This window comes from Zootoca vivipara, chromosome 5 (assembly GCF_965207765.1).
Source record: "Zootoca vivipara chromosome 5, rZooViv2.hap1.1, whole genome shotgun sequence".
In the NCBI taxonomy this organism is placed as follows: Eukaryota; Metazoa; Chordata; class Lepidosauria; order Squamata; family Lacertidae; genus Zootoca; species Zootoca vivipara.
Genome location: NC_142588.1, coordinates 9,598,349 through 9,614,406, shown reverse-complemented (window position 1 = coordinate 9,614,406; position 16,058 = coordinate 9,598,349). Strand labels below are relative to the sequence as shown.

General features: G+C 47.4%; 1 protein-coding gene across 1 annotated transcript; it reads left to right on the top strand.

The window, feature by feature from the left end:
- Positions 1-4,154: 4,154 nt before the first annotated feature.
- RBP3 (retinol binding protein 3) lies at positions 4,155-14,543 on the top strand. The gene is made up of 4 exons (XM_035138494.3): positions 4,155-7,193; positions 10,612-10,802; positions 12,837-12,979; positions 14,224-14,543. The coding sequence occupies exons 1-4, from the start codon at positions 4,155-4,157 to the stop codon at positions 14,541-14,543; spliced, it is 3,693 nt and encodes a 1,230-aa protein (XP_034994385.3).
- Positions 14,544-16,058: the final 1,515 nt, after the last annotated feature.

The following is a 16,058-nucleotide window of genomic DNA, read 5'->3' as shown; positions in this document are numbered from 1 at the left end:
CCTGAGCCCGGTTTTGACTGGAGAGGGCGGGGTATAAATAAAAATTTATTATTATTATTATTAACTCAACCACAAAGATTGGGGAGAAATTCAGTTTGGTGTGCATTTTAACGTCCTTTGAAATATATTTCTGAAAATCAACTATGGCAGGCATTATGCTAGGAAGCATCACTTGCCCAAATGTGTATACTCAGATAAAACATGCCCTAAAATGCTGAAAAATTATTGTGAGGACTTTTTTTTTTAAAAAAAAAATGCAAATTGATGGGGAAACCCGGAAAACTAAATTTAAGATTGGGAAAAAATGAGAAACTGAAAGCTAACATATTCTCCCATCCCTCCTTAGGAATCCTAATTGCTATTGTTCTTTCTGAGTTTTCAGGTATGTCCTGCACAGGGATAAAAAAGGGATTAAAAACTAAGGGCGACCAGGCTCAGTGAGGCTGAACAAAAGCTAGAAAACCATGCCAGAGACTCACATTCCCTAAAATTAATAATAATAATAATAATTTATTATTTATACCCCGCCCATCTGGCCGGGTTCCCCCAGCCACTCTGGGCGGCTTCCAACAAAATATTAAAATACAGAATACTGTATTACATACTAAGACCAAATGTCTGTCAAAGCAAATGGACACAGGGGCATGTTGGGTAAAACGGCAGTTTTCCAATGCGTTGATAAAATATTTTTCTCTCATAAAGGTGAACTGTCATCAATACCACCAGAGCAATCCGTTACATGTTTATTCAAAAGTGTCCCGCGGAGCTCTGTGGAATTTACTCCCCGGTAAACTGCAGTTTGAAATATTGCACAGCTCTTAAAACAAGCATGCCCATGGTATATCTCCTCCACCCTTTAAAAAAACAATCTCGGAGGTCAAAGGATTTCAGCTAATTGCCTAAAGCAGTGAATGAACCAGACATATCGCCCTTCGAATGTAGTTCCACTGAGGTTGTGTGGCAGAATAGGAAAAATGGCCTTTGCAGGTATTGCAGAGTCCTCAAGGGCTAAAACTGCTGCTCAGTGCCTCAGGCCTCCGATCTTCCCAGTGGCTTCCTTGTCATGGCCTTGTCTTAAGTGAACCTGCATGCATCTATTTTTACCCCCTTTATGAGACACATCTGAGTGATAAGAAGCAGAGCATGGCTCCCTCTGAGGAACAGACTCTCTTTATCTCCACACTCAAAGCACTGAGCTTTCTAGCATTCCCATTCACGAATCTTCAGGTGACCAGACTTATCACACAGAGAGGCCATCCTCGTAAGAACACACACCCATCAGCAAAAAGAACAAGGAGGGAGGGGTGTTTATTTATTTGTTTATTTAAAGGACACATTTTAAAACCCTGATATCTGGATTCTTTTTTTCTTTGTACAGGGCCACACTCAAAGCAGGTAGCAAAGAAGAGAAATAGTCAGATACAATAAACATAAGCACAAATAAAAAATTCCTTCAGTAGCACCTTAAAGACCAACTAAGTTTTTATTTTGGTATGAGCTTTCGTGTGCATGCACACTTCTTCAGATACACTGAAGAAGTGTGCATGCACACAAAAGCTCATACCAAAATAAAAACTTAGTTGGTCTTTAAGGTGCTACTGAAGGAATTTTTTTATTTTGCTTAGACTCAGACCAACACGGCTACCTACCTGTAACATAAGCACAAAGGAGCCCTTCTATTTTGTGCTCAGCCGGTAATTGTGCCTGAATAAATCTTATGTTACAGAAAATGCAGCAGCAGTCCTCAGTGACCTTCAATGACACAGAGGCGGGCTTGGATTAGAGAAAGGGGTACAATACTTAACGTTTATTTATTGGGACAAACGTCAGGTTCTGCACTTAGGCAGGAATAGCCAGGTGCTGAAATATAAGATGGGGTACACCTGGCTTGCTTAGAATCATAGAATTGTAGAAGGGGAGGAGACCCCAAGCACCAACTTCTATTTAGTCCAACCCCCCCCCTGCAATGCAGAAATCACAACTAAAGTATCCCTGACAGGTGAGCATCCAACCTCTGTTTAAAAACCTCCAAGGAAGGAGAGTCCACCATCTTCTGGGGGAGTCCCTTCCTCTGGAGCAGCTCTTGCTTTCAGAAAGTTCCTCCTAATGTTTAGTTGGAATCCCCTTTCTTGTAATTTGAATCCATCAGTTCGGTCCTACCTTCCAGAGCAGGAGAAAACCCAGCTTGCTCCCTCTTCCATGTGACAGCCCTTGAGATATTTGAAGATGGCTATCATATCTCCTCTCAGTCTCCTCTTTTGCAGGCTAAACAAACCCAGCTCCCTCAACCGTTCCTCATAGGCTTGGTTTCCAGACCCTTGATCATCTTGGTCGCCCTCCTCTGTACACGTTCCAGTGTGTCAACATCCTTCTTCAATTGTGGTGCCCAGAATTGGACACAGTATTCCAGGTGTGGTCTGACCAAGGCAGAAGAGAGCAGGAATATTACTTGACCTGGGCACTATACTTCTGTTGATTCAGCCTAGAACAGCATTAGCTCCCCCCCCCCCTGCTGCTGCATTGCACTGTTGACCCATGTTAAGCTTGTACTCTACCAAGACCCCGTGGCCTTGGAGAAAAAGGGTAGAATATGAATGTACTCCAGCAAGCCAAGTGTCCCCCATCTTGTATTTTTGCAGCTGGTTCTTATTGCCTAAGTACAGAACATGACATTAGTCCCTATTGAAATTCCTTTTGTTAGTTTTGGCCCATTTCTCCAATCTGTGAAGGTCATCTTGAATCCCAATTCCATCTTCTTAGGCATTAGCTATCCTTCCCAATTTGGTGTCATCTGCGGATTGGATGAGCATCCCCTCAATTCCATTATCCAAGTCATTTATAAAGATGTTGAAGAACAACGGGCCCAGGACAGAACCCCCTGCGGCACCCCACTTGTCACTTTTTCCCGGGATGACGAGGAAATTGAAACTGTCTCACCCTAACTCTGTAAAATCTGTAAACTGGCACTCAGATTTTATCCTCATGGAAACTGCGTACACCGGCAAATTTGAAAGGGATAAAGTCTAGACTGATCCTCTTTCAATCTCTTAGCAGCACAATAGAATGGAGCCTAAGAAATAACACACACATTCTATTTCAGTCTGTCGAGTTGAGTTTCTCTTGTCCGGAAGCAGTGGCCATATGTTCTGCGCTGGTATTACAAGTAAATCCTAATTGATGACAAATTGTGAAGATTAAAGTCACCTCAGATTTAGCAACACTCTGGTGAGCAGATTTAGTAAAAGTGCAGCCCTGAGAATGGTCAGTAACACTAACAGCAATTGTATTGTTACTTGATTTTGGGAGGGGGGTGGAATTTCTGTGGAAATATTCAGTGTTGGAAAAATCCAAACCACCAAATGCAAATAGAATGTAAAGTGGAGGATTGGGAAGCTACATTGGCCCAGGAAGAGAAACTGCCATACCTTCCAACATTTCTCCAATGAAAATAGGGATGTCCTATTCAACAACAACAACAACAACAACAACACCCTTCCCATCCGACTGGGTTGCCCAAGCCACTCTACGCAGCTTCCAGCAAATACAAAAACATAATAATCATTAAACAAGTTCAATTGCAGTCAGTTTCCCATGAGAGTTTCCTAAAAGAGTGGCCCATGGAAATAACTGGGGTTCTTGGCAGACCACTTAATGATTTTTATGTCTGTTGTAGCAGTTGCAACGTGCTGTAGGTGCTGCGTGATATTCAGTTACTCTTGATTCCTCCTTTTGCTCCTTACATTGAATTTTATTACCTTGCAATTCGGATTTTGAGTGTTTTTCACCCACCTGCCACACCCCACCTGAATGACCGCTAGCGTTTCACAGACTACCATTTGGAAACCCCTGATCTAAGCGCTTCTCTGGGCTTTCTAAAGCTCCTTAAAGGCAGTTTTGTAAGAGGGATTGTTGCACGATGAAGCTGCACTTTACGTGGCCTTTGTCTGATGCCCTCCGGTTTAATGAGATTAAGGGGTTAGAGCCAGATTTAAAGGCTAGTTAAAGGATATTCCATGCTCTCCAAATGTAATACTTGGCTGTTCAGCACATGATTCACAGAGAGCGCCGCCAGAAAGCTAAGATCCTCCCGGACTGCAAGCGGTTTGGATTTCTCTTGCGGCACATTTCACTTTGCGCTATCCTGACCAAAGAAAATGATCAGGGAACGTCTCCTGCTGTGGGTGGCCCTGATGTGTTGCGGCAGCTGGAGTGAGGGCGTCCTTCAGTCCACACTGGTGTTGGATATGGCAACGCTTCTGCTGGATAATTATTGCTTTCCCGAAAACCTGGCGGGGATGCAAGAAGCCATTGAGCAAGCCATCAAGGGTGGCGAGATCTTGGACATCTCCGATCCCAAACTTTTGGCGACTGTTCTGACAGCTGGGGTGCAAGGAGCCCTCAATGACCCGCGGCTGGTGATTTCTTATGAGCCCTCAGCTCCCGTTGCCCCCGAGCAAGGAGCAGAGACTTCCCCCACCTCAGAGCAGCTCTTAAGTCTCATCCAACACACAGTGAAGTTTGAGGTGCTGGAGGGCAACGTAGGCTACCTAAGGATCGACTACATCATCGGTCAGGATGCTGTGGAGCAGATTGGGGCTTTCCTGGTGGAAAAGGTGTGGAAAACCTTGATGGAGACGTCGGCTCTGGTCCTCGACCTGCGTTACAGCACCGGAGGGCAGGTTTCCGGCATCCCGTTCATTATCTCTTACTTGTACAACGAGGACAGGGTGCTGCATGTGGACACCGTATACAACCGTCCGTCCAATACGACCGTGGAAATCTGGACTTTGCCCAAGGTGCTGGGTGTTAGATATAGCAAGGAGAAGGACGTCGTTTTGTTGATAAGCCAGCACACCACAGGGGTGGCCGAAGATGTGGCCTATATCCTCAAACAGATGCACAGGGCTATCATAGTGGGGGAGAAGTCAGCCGGGGGCTCCTTGGGCACCCAAAAGTTGCAGATTGGGGCTTCCCAGTTCTACATGACAATTCCTCTATCCTGCTCCGTGAGCCCCTTGAGCGGAAACGGGCAAAGCTGGGAAATCGGTGGCGTGGAGCCATGCGTAGCTGCCTCAGCAGAGCAAGCTTTGGAGAAAGCCCTGGGCATCATTTCGCTACGCAAAGCTATCCCTGGCAGTATCAGCCTCTTGATGGGTATCCTGAAAGACAACTATTCCATGGTAGACCGGGTCCCCACCCTGCTGATGCGCCTCTCCGCTTTAAACTACTCTTCCATCCTATCGGCAACTGAGCTGGCTTCCAAGCTCAATGCCGAACTGCACACTGCGTCAGAAGACCCGCGCCTATTCTTGCGGGCTGCCGCCCCGGGTGAATTTGCAGCTGCGCCAGCGGAGGAGCAGGTTGCCATGGCTACCGACCTACCGAACAACGAGCAACTCATGCACGCCCTGGTAGATACTGTGTTCAAGGTGTCAGTACTGCCAGGAAACGTGGGCTACATGCGCTTCGATGAGTTTGCTGATGCTACGGTGCTGGTCAAGCTAGGGCCCTACCTCATACGCCAAGTCTGGGAGCCCCTGGAAGCCACAGACAATTTGATCATCGACCTACGGTACAACATCGGAGGCCCCTCCTCAACTGCTGTGCCGGTGTTGCTCTCCTACTTCCAAGACCCCTCTGCCGGCGCTGTGCATTTCTTCACCACCTACGACAGGCGCACAAACCACTCCCAGGACCACAACAGTAGGGCTGAAATGCTAGGCAAGCCCTACGGAGCTCAGCGAGGCGTCTACCTGCTCACAAGCCACCACACAGCCACAGCCGCCGAGGAGTTTGCTTACCTCATGCAGTCCCTTGGCCGTGCCACCCTGGTCGGCGAGATTACGGCAGGTATCTTGACCCACACGCACACCTTCTGCGTTTTGCAGCTTGATGAAGGAGCAGATTGCGGCCTTCTCATCAACGTGCCGGTCGTCTCTTTCATCGACAACCACGGGGAGTGTTGGCTGGGTGGCGGGGTGGTGCCCGACGCCATCGTGTTGGCTGATGAGGCGCTTAAAAAGGCGCAGGAAATACTGGCGTTCCACAACGGCATGGGAGCACTTGTCGAGGAAGTAAGGCAGTTGCTCGAGGCCCACTATGCCATACCGGAAATGGCCACGAGGATCAGTGGCGCCCTCCGTTCCAAGCTGGCCAAAGGCGGGTATCGCTCAGTCGTGGACTTTGAGACCCTCGCTTCTCAGCTGACTAGCGACCTTCAAGAAACCTCTGGGGATCATCAGCTGCACATCTTCCACAGCCACGTGGAGCCTCCTCCGGAGAAGCACTCTCCCAACAAGGCGCCCACTGCCGAGGAACTGACTTACCTCATCGAGGCTCTTTTCAAGGTGGAAGTGTTGCCAGGCAACGTGGGGTACCTGCGCTTTGACATGATGGCTGAGGCGGAGACGGTGAAGGTAATTGGGCCACAGGTGCTGCACATGGTTTGGGACAAGTTGGTGGAAACAGAAGCCATTGTTGTCGACATGCGCTACAACACGGGCAGTTACTCCAGCGGGGTGCCCGTTTTTTGCTCCTACTTCTTTGACGCCGCTCCTCAGCGACACCTGTACACAATCTTTGACCGTAGCACCTCTCAAAGTACCGAGGTGTGGACTTTGCCTGAGGTGAGTGGCAAACGTTACGGCTCGGCTAAGGATGTCTATATCCTCATTAGCCACACGAGTGGCTCGGCCGCCGAAGCCCTCACTCGTTCTTTGAAGGACCTGCATCGCGCCACAGTAATCGGGGAGCCCACGGTCGGGGGCTCGCTCTCAGCGGGTATTTACCACATAGGCAGCAGCCCGTTGTACGCATTGATCCCCAGCCAAGTGGTGCTCAGTCCAGTCACTGGCAAAGTGTGGAGCTTGTCTGGGGTGGAGCCCCATGTAACCACGCAGGCTCCGGAGGCCTTGGCGTCCGCCCAGAAGATCATCGCCTTGCGCGCCAGGTTGCCCAGTGTGCTGCAGGCCGTGGGCAAACTGGTGGCCGACAACTATGCCTTTGTCGATATTGGGGCTGCAGTGGCCGCCAAGCTTGCTGAGCAGGCCACCTACAGAAACGTCAACTGTGAGGTGGAACTTGCTGAGAAAATGAACGCTAACCTAAAAGCTCTCTCTGGAGATAGGCACCTCAAGGTCACCCACATCCCTGAACATTCAAAGGACCACATCCCAGGTATCAGGCCAGTGCAGGTAAGTTCCTATTTGCAGTGTGCTACATCTTCAGTTTCTGCCACCCAAGGTGACTGCTTCAGCCTGCCTCATGGGTGGGCCGGCCCTGTTGGGAAATGTGGCAAACATGTGTGTGTGTGTGTGTGTGTGTGTGTGTGTGTGTGTGTGTGTGTGTGTTTTACTTTGTCATCCTATGGCATCCCTGAACTTTCTGCTACCCTGCCACGTTCTAGAGCAGGGGTCAGCAACCTTTTTCAGCTGTGGGCTGGTCCACCATCCCTCAGACCATGTAGTGGGCCGGACTATATTTAAAAAAAGAAAAAAAGAAAGAATTCCTATGCCCCACAAACAACCCAGAGATGCATTTTAAATAAAAGCACACATTCTACACGTGTAAAAACACCAGGCAGGCCCCACAAATAACCCAGAGATGCATTTTTTAAAAAAGGATACATTCTACTCATGTAAAAACACGCTGATTCCCAGACCATCCGCGGGCCAGATTTAGAAGGTGATTGGGCCAGATCCAGCCCCCCAGGCCATAGGTTGCCTACTCCTGTTCTAGAGGATCAACTGCAAATCATGTGTATTATTATTATTATTATTATTATTATTCATTTCATTTCTATACTGCTTTATATTTTTAGGGGGAGAGTCTCAAAGCAGTTTACAACCTACATTAAAACAGCAAATAAAATAATTTAAAATAAAACATTACAGAAGAAAGCTGAATATGAAGTATACATTTAAATACAATTAACATTCATTCAGACATAATTAACAGGAAACTAAAATATTATCCTAAACATTTTAAAAAAACACTACAGAGGAGGTCAACTGCAGAATGCACGTTTAGCAGAGCAAAGTTAACAAAAAAATTATCTTAAACATTTCAAAAGAAAGCATGACTAAGTGACGTCAAATATAAAAGGCACATTTGAAACAGCATAACTAGCAAAATAATAAGCTGCCCTATTCTCTCCACAGTGTTACTATCCCTTTCTACAGTTCTTTTTAAAAAAAGGAAGGAAGGAAGGAAGGAAGGAAGGAAGGAAGGAAGGAAGGAAGGAAGGAAGGAAGGAAGGAAGACACTTTTATTGTTGCCCGTATCAGTTTTTTGCCCTTCCTGTTTTTCAGGGTGTTGCAATTTAGGGCCAAGCTAGATGTATGCATTCAGCATAATTTTTGAGCAGAGCCTCCTGCACTCTGAACATGCACCTGTTCTGACTGCATACATGACCTGCGCTCTGCAGATTCTAAACGCAGACTGTATCGTCGCACACGCTCTGTTCAAAAACCAGAAGCTTTAATCAACACGTGGACATATCAGGGCAAGTGATGGCAATCCTGTCCCAGTTCTCCAGTATAACGGATTCTCTGCTTAGGGCTGCCATATTTCAAAAAGCAAAATTCCTGACACCTGAAAAGCCGTGGAACTTTTTTAAGGAAACCCCCCAAATTGTTAAGCTTATTTCTGGGAACAAACCCCAGTTGTTGAGGTTTGGGGGGGAGGGGGCGGAAACTAACCCAAACATACCGGTAGTGATTTTAAGCTCCTTTTTTTAGCTGTTTCCGCTGGGTTTTCCACGGCGTTGCCATACATCTGGGTTTCCCCTGACGTTTTGCAGATTCGGCAAAAATCCCCCCCAACGCCATTTGTACACCTGATGACCAGGACGTTTCAGGAATTTTCCTGACGTATGGCAAGTGTACAACTGCTGCAGTTCTCTGCAGGCCTATTCAAAAGAACATCCCAGGAGTGGGGAGGTACAATTTAAGGTAGCATGGAGAGGCTTGGCTGGTATACACCCAGAAGCAAAGGTTAGCAGTATCTGAGCAAAACTGTCTTTCTTCGAGAGATAGAAAGTAAAATTCCATGCTTTTTGTTGATAAAGTCATAAATATGCATAATTATTCACAAGTGAAGATATTGCGCAGCTCAGTAACATGGGCATACCTGCCAAGTTGCTGTCAGAGAAATAAGGGACCGGGCTGGAAATAGCAGACCAGAAGTAGCGCTGCCGCCATTTTGGAACTGGGTGGAGCATGCTCAGAAGTGACTTTTGATGCTGCTTTGCCCAGTTCCAAAATGGCCGTCGCGCCAGAAGTCGCACTGCAGCCATTTTGGAACTGGGCAGAGCAGCATCAAAAGTCGCTTCTGAGCATGCTCCGCCCAGTTCCAAAATGGCCGTCGCGCCAGAATAAACTGGGGGGGAAACAAAAAAATCCGTTTTTTCAGCTAGGAACAGCTGGAAAAACGGGGATTTCCCGGGGAAAACGGGAGAATTGGCAGCTATGAACATGGGTCCTCCAATCATCTATATGGTCTTGTGGGTAATCATGGAGGTCCATGATGGCATCTCTTGGAGGCTACAGCCCATGATGACTATCTAGTCCAGGCATAGGCAAACTCGACCCTCCAGATGTTTTTGGCCTACAATGCCCATGATCCCTAGCTAACAGGACCAGTGGTCAGGGATGATGGGAATTGTAGTCTCAAAACATTATGGAGGGCTGAGTTTGCTAATGCCTGATCTAGTCCCTGAGTCGGCAGGTAGCCAACTGTAATAAAACACAATGTCAAATATTCGCCTCCATGGTTTGTTCTTTAACACAGGAAAGCAGCCTTAATCGGTTCAACAGATGGCTGTGGTTCATTTTAAATATATTATTATTATTGCAAGTTTTGACATGTTCATTTAAAATTCTGGTTTCTACTTACACCAGGTTTCCGTGTGTATGTGAAATGCTTTTACTATAACAGAAGTTTTCGCATTAAAATGCATATATCTGCTCAGGAGTACAGTGGCTGTCCCTTCACGGGTTTCTGACGGGTGCAGAGTACAAGGGGCACCCAGCAGAGAAACTTGATTTATCTATTCCAATGTATATTCCCCCTTTCCTCCAAGGAACTCAAGGCGGTGTATATGGTTCTCTCCTTCCCACCATTTAATTCTCACAACAACCATGTGAGGTAGGTATGAGGCCAGGGCCGGCCCTACAGCCAGGCTGGGTGGCGCAGGGCGCCAGGACACCGGGTTGCCAGGGGGCGCCGCGCAGCTGTGCCCGCCCGCCCGCCAGCCACGCAGCTGCGCCTGTGGCAGACACACCCACCCGCCGTGCAGCTGCACCCACCCGCCGTGCTGGGAAACGGGGCGCGGGGCGCCAGAAGGATCCGTCGCACCACGGTGCCAGGGCGCCAGATATGCTTAAGACAGCCCTGAATGAGGCAGGCTAAGAAACGGGCACCAGCCATCATAGCTGAGTAGAGATTTGAACCTGGGTCTCCCCAGATCTAGTTCTACACTCTACTCAACCCTGGCTTAATTTCAATAAGACTAGGAGCCATGATGTGCTCAAGATCTCCACCACCTTGTCATTCATTTATTTGACATTGCCCTTCTATGTTCTTCAACCTATGTTCTTCAAACCATGGCAGATCCCTTCTCCCGAAATGTTTGAAGATCTCGTTAAGTTCTCCTACCACACCAACGTGCTTGAGAACAACGTGGGCTACTTGAGGTTCGATATGTTTGGCGACTGCGACCTTTTGACTCAACTGTCTGAGCTGCTCTTGAAACACGTTTGGGAGAAGATTGCCCACACAGATGCCCTAATCATAGACCTGAGGTAACTACTAGACCAAAAACGGTCAGGAATTTTTTATTTGATTTTCCCAAGGTTTTAACAAATTTACTTCACATACATCACTCACTTATATTTTTTCTTTTTGACTTCCCACTTCTCTAGTCCTGATACTTTTATTCTTATCCTTAATTGCTGCATTAACCCCCCCCCCCCGCCCCGCTGCTTCTATCTCCAATCCTGCTCACTAGTTCATACATTATCGCTAAAATACTTTGGCAGTCTAATAAAGGCCTCCAATTTTCCATAAGCAATACTTTGGCAGTCTAATAAAAGGGTAACGGGACCCCTGACCATTAGGTCCAGTCGTGACCGACTCTGGGGTTGCGCGCTTATCTCGCATTATTGGCCGAGGGAGCCGGCGTATAGTTTCCAGGTCATGTGGCCAGCATGACTAAGCCACTTCTGGTGAACCAGAGCAGCACACGGAAACGCCGTTTACCTTCCCGCTGTAGCGGTTCCTATTTATCTACTTGCATTTTGATGTGCTTTCGAACTGCTAGGTTGGCAGGAGCAGGGACCGAGCAACGGGAGCTCACCCCGCCACAGGGATTCGAACAGCTGACCTTCTGATCAGCAAGCCCTAGGCTCAGTGGTTTAACCCACAGAGCCACCTGGGTCCCTTTGGCAGTCTAATAAAGGCCTCCAATTTTCCATAAACAAATTGTCGTGTTGATCTCTGATGTTTTACAATCAATTTTGCCATTTCAGCATAATCTATTAATTTTATAAGCCCTTCTTCTTTGGTTGGAATCTCCTCCTCTTTTGGCGTATATAATATTCTGCGGTTGCTGTATACGCAAAAATAATAATAATAGTCAGCTTCTTTGGCGCTTCCATTCCAATTATCCCAAGGCTTCGTGTTTTGGGGGAATCACCAATTTAAGGAATTAATTGTAATTTTCAAAATGGAACATACACAGTAAAAGTGGTGTTTCTCAAAGCTTCAGATTCAATCTCTTTGCCCCTTAAACCACTTGTATGGGTGCAACTGAACACTTCAAATGGCACGCATGCAGTTATATGGCATCAGGCAATAGACTCGGACCTTCACATTGAACCTATGGTGATGATGATGATAATGATACATTTTATTATTTATTCCCCAGCCACTCTGGGCAGCTCCCATCAGATTATTATTATTATTATTATTATTATTATTATTATTATTAAAGTGATAAAATATCAAACATTCAAAACTTCCCAAAAGAGGGCTGCTTTCAGGTGTCTTCTAAAAGTCAGATAGTTGTTTATTTCCTTGACATCTGATGGGAGGGTGTTCCACAGGGCGGGCGCCACTACCGAGAAGGCCCTCTGCCTGGTTCCCTGTAACTTGGCTTCTCGCAGCGAGGGAACCGCCAGAAGGCCCTCGGTGCTGGACCTCAGTGTCCGGGCTGAATGATGGGGGTGGAGACGCTCCTTCAGGTATACTGGGCCGAGGCCATTTGGGGCTTTAAAGGCCAACACCAACACTTTGAATTGTGCTCGCAAACGTACTGGGTCTTTCAGGACCGCTGTTATATGGTCTCGGTGGCCACTCCCAGTCACCAGTCTAGCTGCTGCATTCTGGATTAGTTGTAGTTTCTGGGTTACCTTCAAAGGTAGCCCCACGTAGAGCACATTGCAGTAGTCCAAGCGGGAGATAACCAGGGCATGAACCACTCTGGCAAGACAGTCCGCGGGCAGGTAGGGTCTCAGCCTGCGTACCAGATGGAGCTGGCAGACAGCTGCCCTGGATGCAGAATTGACCTACGCCTGCATGGACAGCTGTGAGTCCAAAATGACTCTCAGGCTGCACACCTGGTCCTTCAGGGGCACAGTTACCCCATTCAGGACCAGGGAGTCCTCCACACCTGCCCGCCTCCTGTCCACCCAAAACAGTACTTCTGTCTGTGATCCAGATTCCCTCCCTTCACTGAATATATGTGTGTTCAAACCATGCAGCACATTTTAGAAAGTATGTCTGCCTCGTCCCTCAGGTTGAACCTTATGTGATCTGGGTTTTCCTCCTCCTTTTAGATATAATATAGGAGGCTCTACGTCTTCTGTAGCAGCTCTGTGCTCATATTTCTTAGATGAAGGACACCCAGTTCTTCTGGACAAGGTCTACAACAGACCCAATGATACCACCAGAGACATGTGGACCCTTTCGCAGCTTACAGGTGAGAGCAATTATACTTTTGGTTTGTGGGTGTCAATAGATTTCCTGATACCTATATTAGAAAGCCACTGAGAGCATGTAATTCATGAAATGTCAGAATGGCTGAAAGCATGGGTCATTGTCAAGCAGTTCCGATTAAGAAATGGGGGGAAGCAATGAACACATGGGGAAACCGTGTTTAACACCTCATTTTTTGTAATGTTTGAAAACGGGATGTTACTGGGGCTTGACCACCAAGCATGAGGAAGGTGGGAGAGCTAAATTCTCAGGTCAGGAGGGACCAGGGAAGGCACTGAAATTCCCCACTGGGCAGAGCAGCTTGTACTTCCTCCTCCATCTTCCTCAGAGTAATGCAAGGGGTCCGGGTTAAGGACGACAGTACTCTCGTTTTAGGCAGTTGCCTTGTTCCGGCTGTCTGTGTGGCCTTTATCAAGCTGCACTTTTTCGGCCTTAATTTGCAATCTGTAGAGCAGAAGGAATAGCCACTTGGTTTTCAGGATTGCTGTAAGCAGGAACAAGATTCATATAAGGCACTTCTATAATTGAGACACTATGGACTAAACTACATTGGTCGAATTAAAGGTAAAGGGACCCCTGACTATTAGGTCCAGTCGTGACCGACTCTGGGGTTGCGCGCTCATCTCGCATTATTGGCCGAGGGAGCCGGCGTACAGCTTCCAGGTCATGTGGCCAGCATGACAAAGCCGCTTCTGGCGAACCAGAGCAGCACATGGAAACGCCGTTTACCTTCCCGCTATAGCGGTTCCTATTTATCTGCTTGCATTTTGATGTGCTTTCGAACTGCTAGGTTGGCAGGAGCTGGGACCAAGCAACAGGAGCTCACCCTGTCACAGGGATTCGAACCGCCGACCTTCTGATCAGCAAGCCCTAGGCTCAGTGGTTTAGCCCACAGTGCCACCTGGGTCCCACATTAGTCGAATTACAATGTTATAAATGTGTTATAACACTGTGACACCAGGTGGCGCTGTAGAGATGAAATGAAAAGTCAATAATAATTTCCATTGTGAGCTTTTACAACTTTTCTCCATAGCGTTCTTTTATAGCTGTGTAGATCCAGCCTATGTAAATTAAGTAAGGATTTAAATTTCGATGTGGATTTCGAACCCTTGAGGTCTTATTACCCCTTATTTCATAGCTGCAAGGAGGAGGGGAGCCAATCGTAGAATCGTAGGGTTGAAAGGAACCAATGTACTAACCTAGTGCATGTTATCTTGCCTCTTGCAGGTCTGAGATATGGTTCCAATAAAGGTCTAATCATCCTAACCAGCTCTGTCACTGCCGGTGCCGCCGAGGAATTTGCGTTCATCATGAAGAGACTGGGCAGAGCCTTCATCGTTGGGCAAAGGACCAGCGGAGGTTGCCTCCCGCCTCAGACATACCATGTGGATGGCACCAGCCTCTACATCACCATTCCAACTTCCAGATCCATCATTTCAATGGATGACACCTGGGAGGGTGTGGGAGTTAGTCCTCACATGGAAGTTCCCCCTGAGGTGGCACTCATCAAGGCTAAGGAAATGTTGCAGCTCCACAGGTCCAGCTAAACTTGATGTCCAACAGGAAAGGCCTCATGGGAGCGAAAGGCAGGAAATGAAAATTAGGGAAGTTGAGTGTTTCATCCCGGCAAATCTGTCCCAGGCCTCTGCTATCTCAAGGATATAACTGACATACCTGCCAAGTTGCTGTCGGAGAAAGAAGGGACCGGGCACAAGTAGCAGACCGGAAGTAGCGCTGCCGCCATTTTGGAACTGGGCGGAGCATGCTCAGAAGTGACTTTTGATGCTGCTTTGCCCAGTTCCAAAATGGCCGCCGCGCCAGAAGTCGCACTGCAGCCATTTTGGAACTGGGCAGAGCAGCATCAAAAGTTGCTTCTGAGCATGCTTCGCCCAGTCCCAAAATGGCCGCCACGCCAGAATAAACCGGGGGGAAACAAAAAAACATGTTTTTTCAGCTAGGAACAGCTGGGAAAACAGGGATTTCCCGGGGAATACGGGAGACTTGGCAGCTATGATAACTGACCAGTCCCAGTTTTTATGAGAAGTCCGCAAATGGGGCAGAAAGACATGCAGAACAACCCCCACCCCACCCCACAGTTTCCTCTTTCAGAGCCTGGAAGGCCTGAGCCCCCATGATACACACAGAATAGATGGCTAGGAGCAGCCGAAACTCCATTTACCCAGGGAGACTTTTCCACTCTGATGCAAATTTACAGGTCACGCCACCCTGGATGTCATCCCGCCTCAATGCGGTGCCCCCCCCCCTTATTTATCCTTGCTGATTCACGAGTGGATTCGTGCAATCTTGTACATGTGTGAATCGTCGTGAAGAGAGATGCCGATTCCTGTAGGGGTTATTCAGAAGTGTGTAAAATGCTTCTACCTTTGCGACTAAAGAAGTCCTATGCGCCTAGGCAGAAACTCATCAGACTGAAGGCAATATTGCCTTGTGTGTGAGCACGGGGCATGCATGCATGCAGACAAAAGTGATGGAGGCTGCCCGTTTCCGTTGAGGATTTTTACAAGACCTCGTTACGAAAGCGTAGCAAGTTTGACCCATCTATCATGGTTCCAGTGATATGTCATTAGTTGAATCATATTACTTAATGTATGGAGCCTGAGTTTGCCACTAGAATTCTGAACAGTGACCAGGTGTTCTTGAAACCCATTTCCTTGTTGTACTTGGATATCTTTTTTGCCAGACTAGCTGACCGGAAGCAGTGCCTAACTAACGGTCAGGTCTTGTCCGAGACAAAAAATGCAAGTCGTATAGGCTTCCGTTCTGTATCATCACCAATGTATGTTTATTAAGAAAAGGGCACCGTGCATGAGGCTAAGAGCAGGATCTGGACTGCACTGTTCTGTGAGAATTAAGATCCAAGAACAGAAAGAGAAAAGTTAGGTCAAAATAATAATCTGATTTAATCCTATCTGCTTCTCTCTGCGATCAGCATCTTGCTCCCAACACCCTCATGTCTTTGCTGTTGAAAACACCTTCTGTGGCTTGTCGTCACTGCATGTGCAAGAGATGAATTGCATTTCCAGCCACTCCAATATGTATGG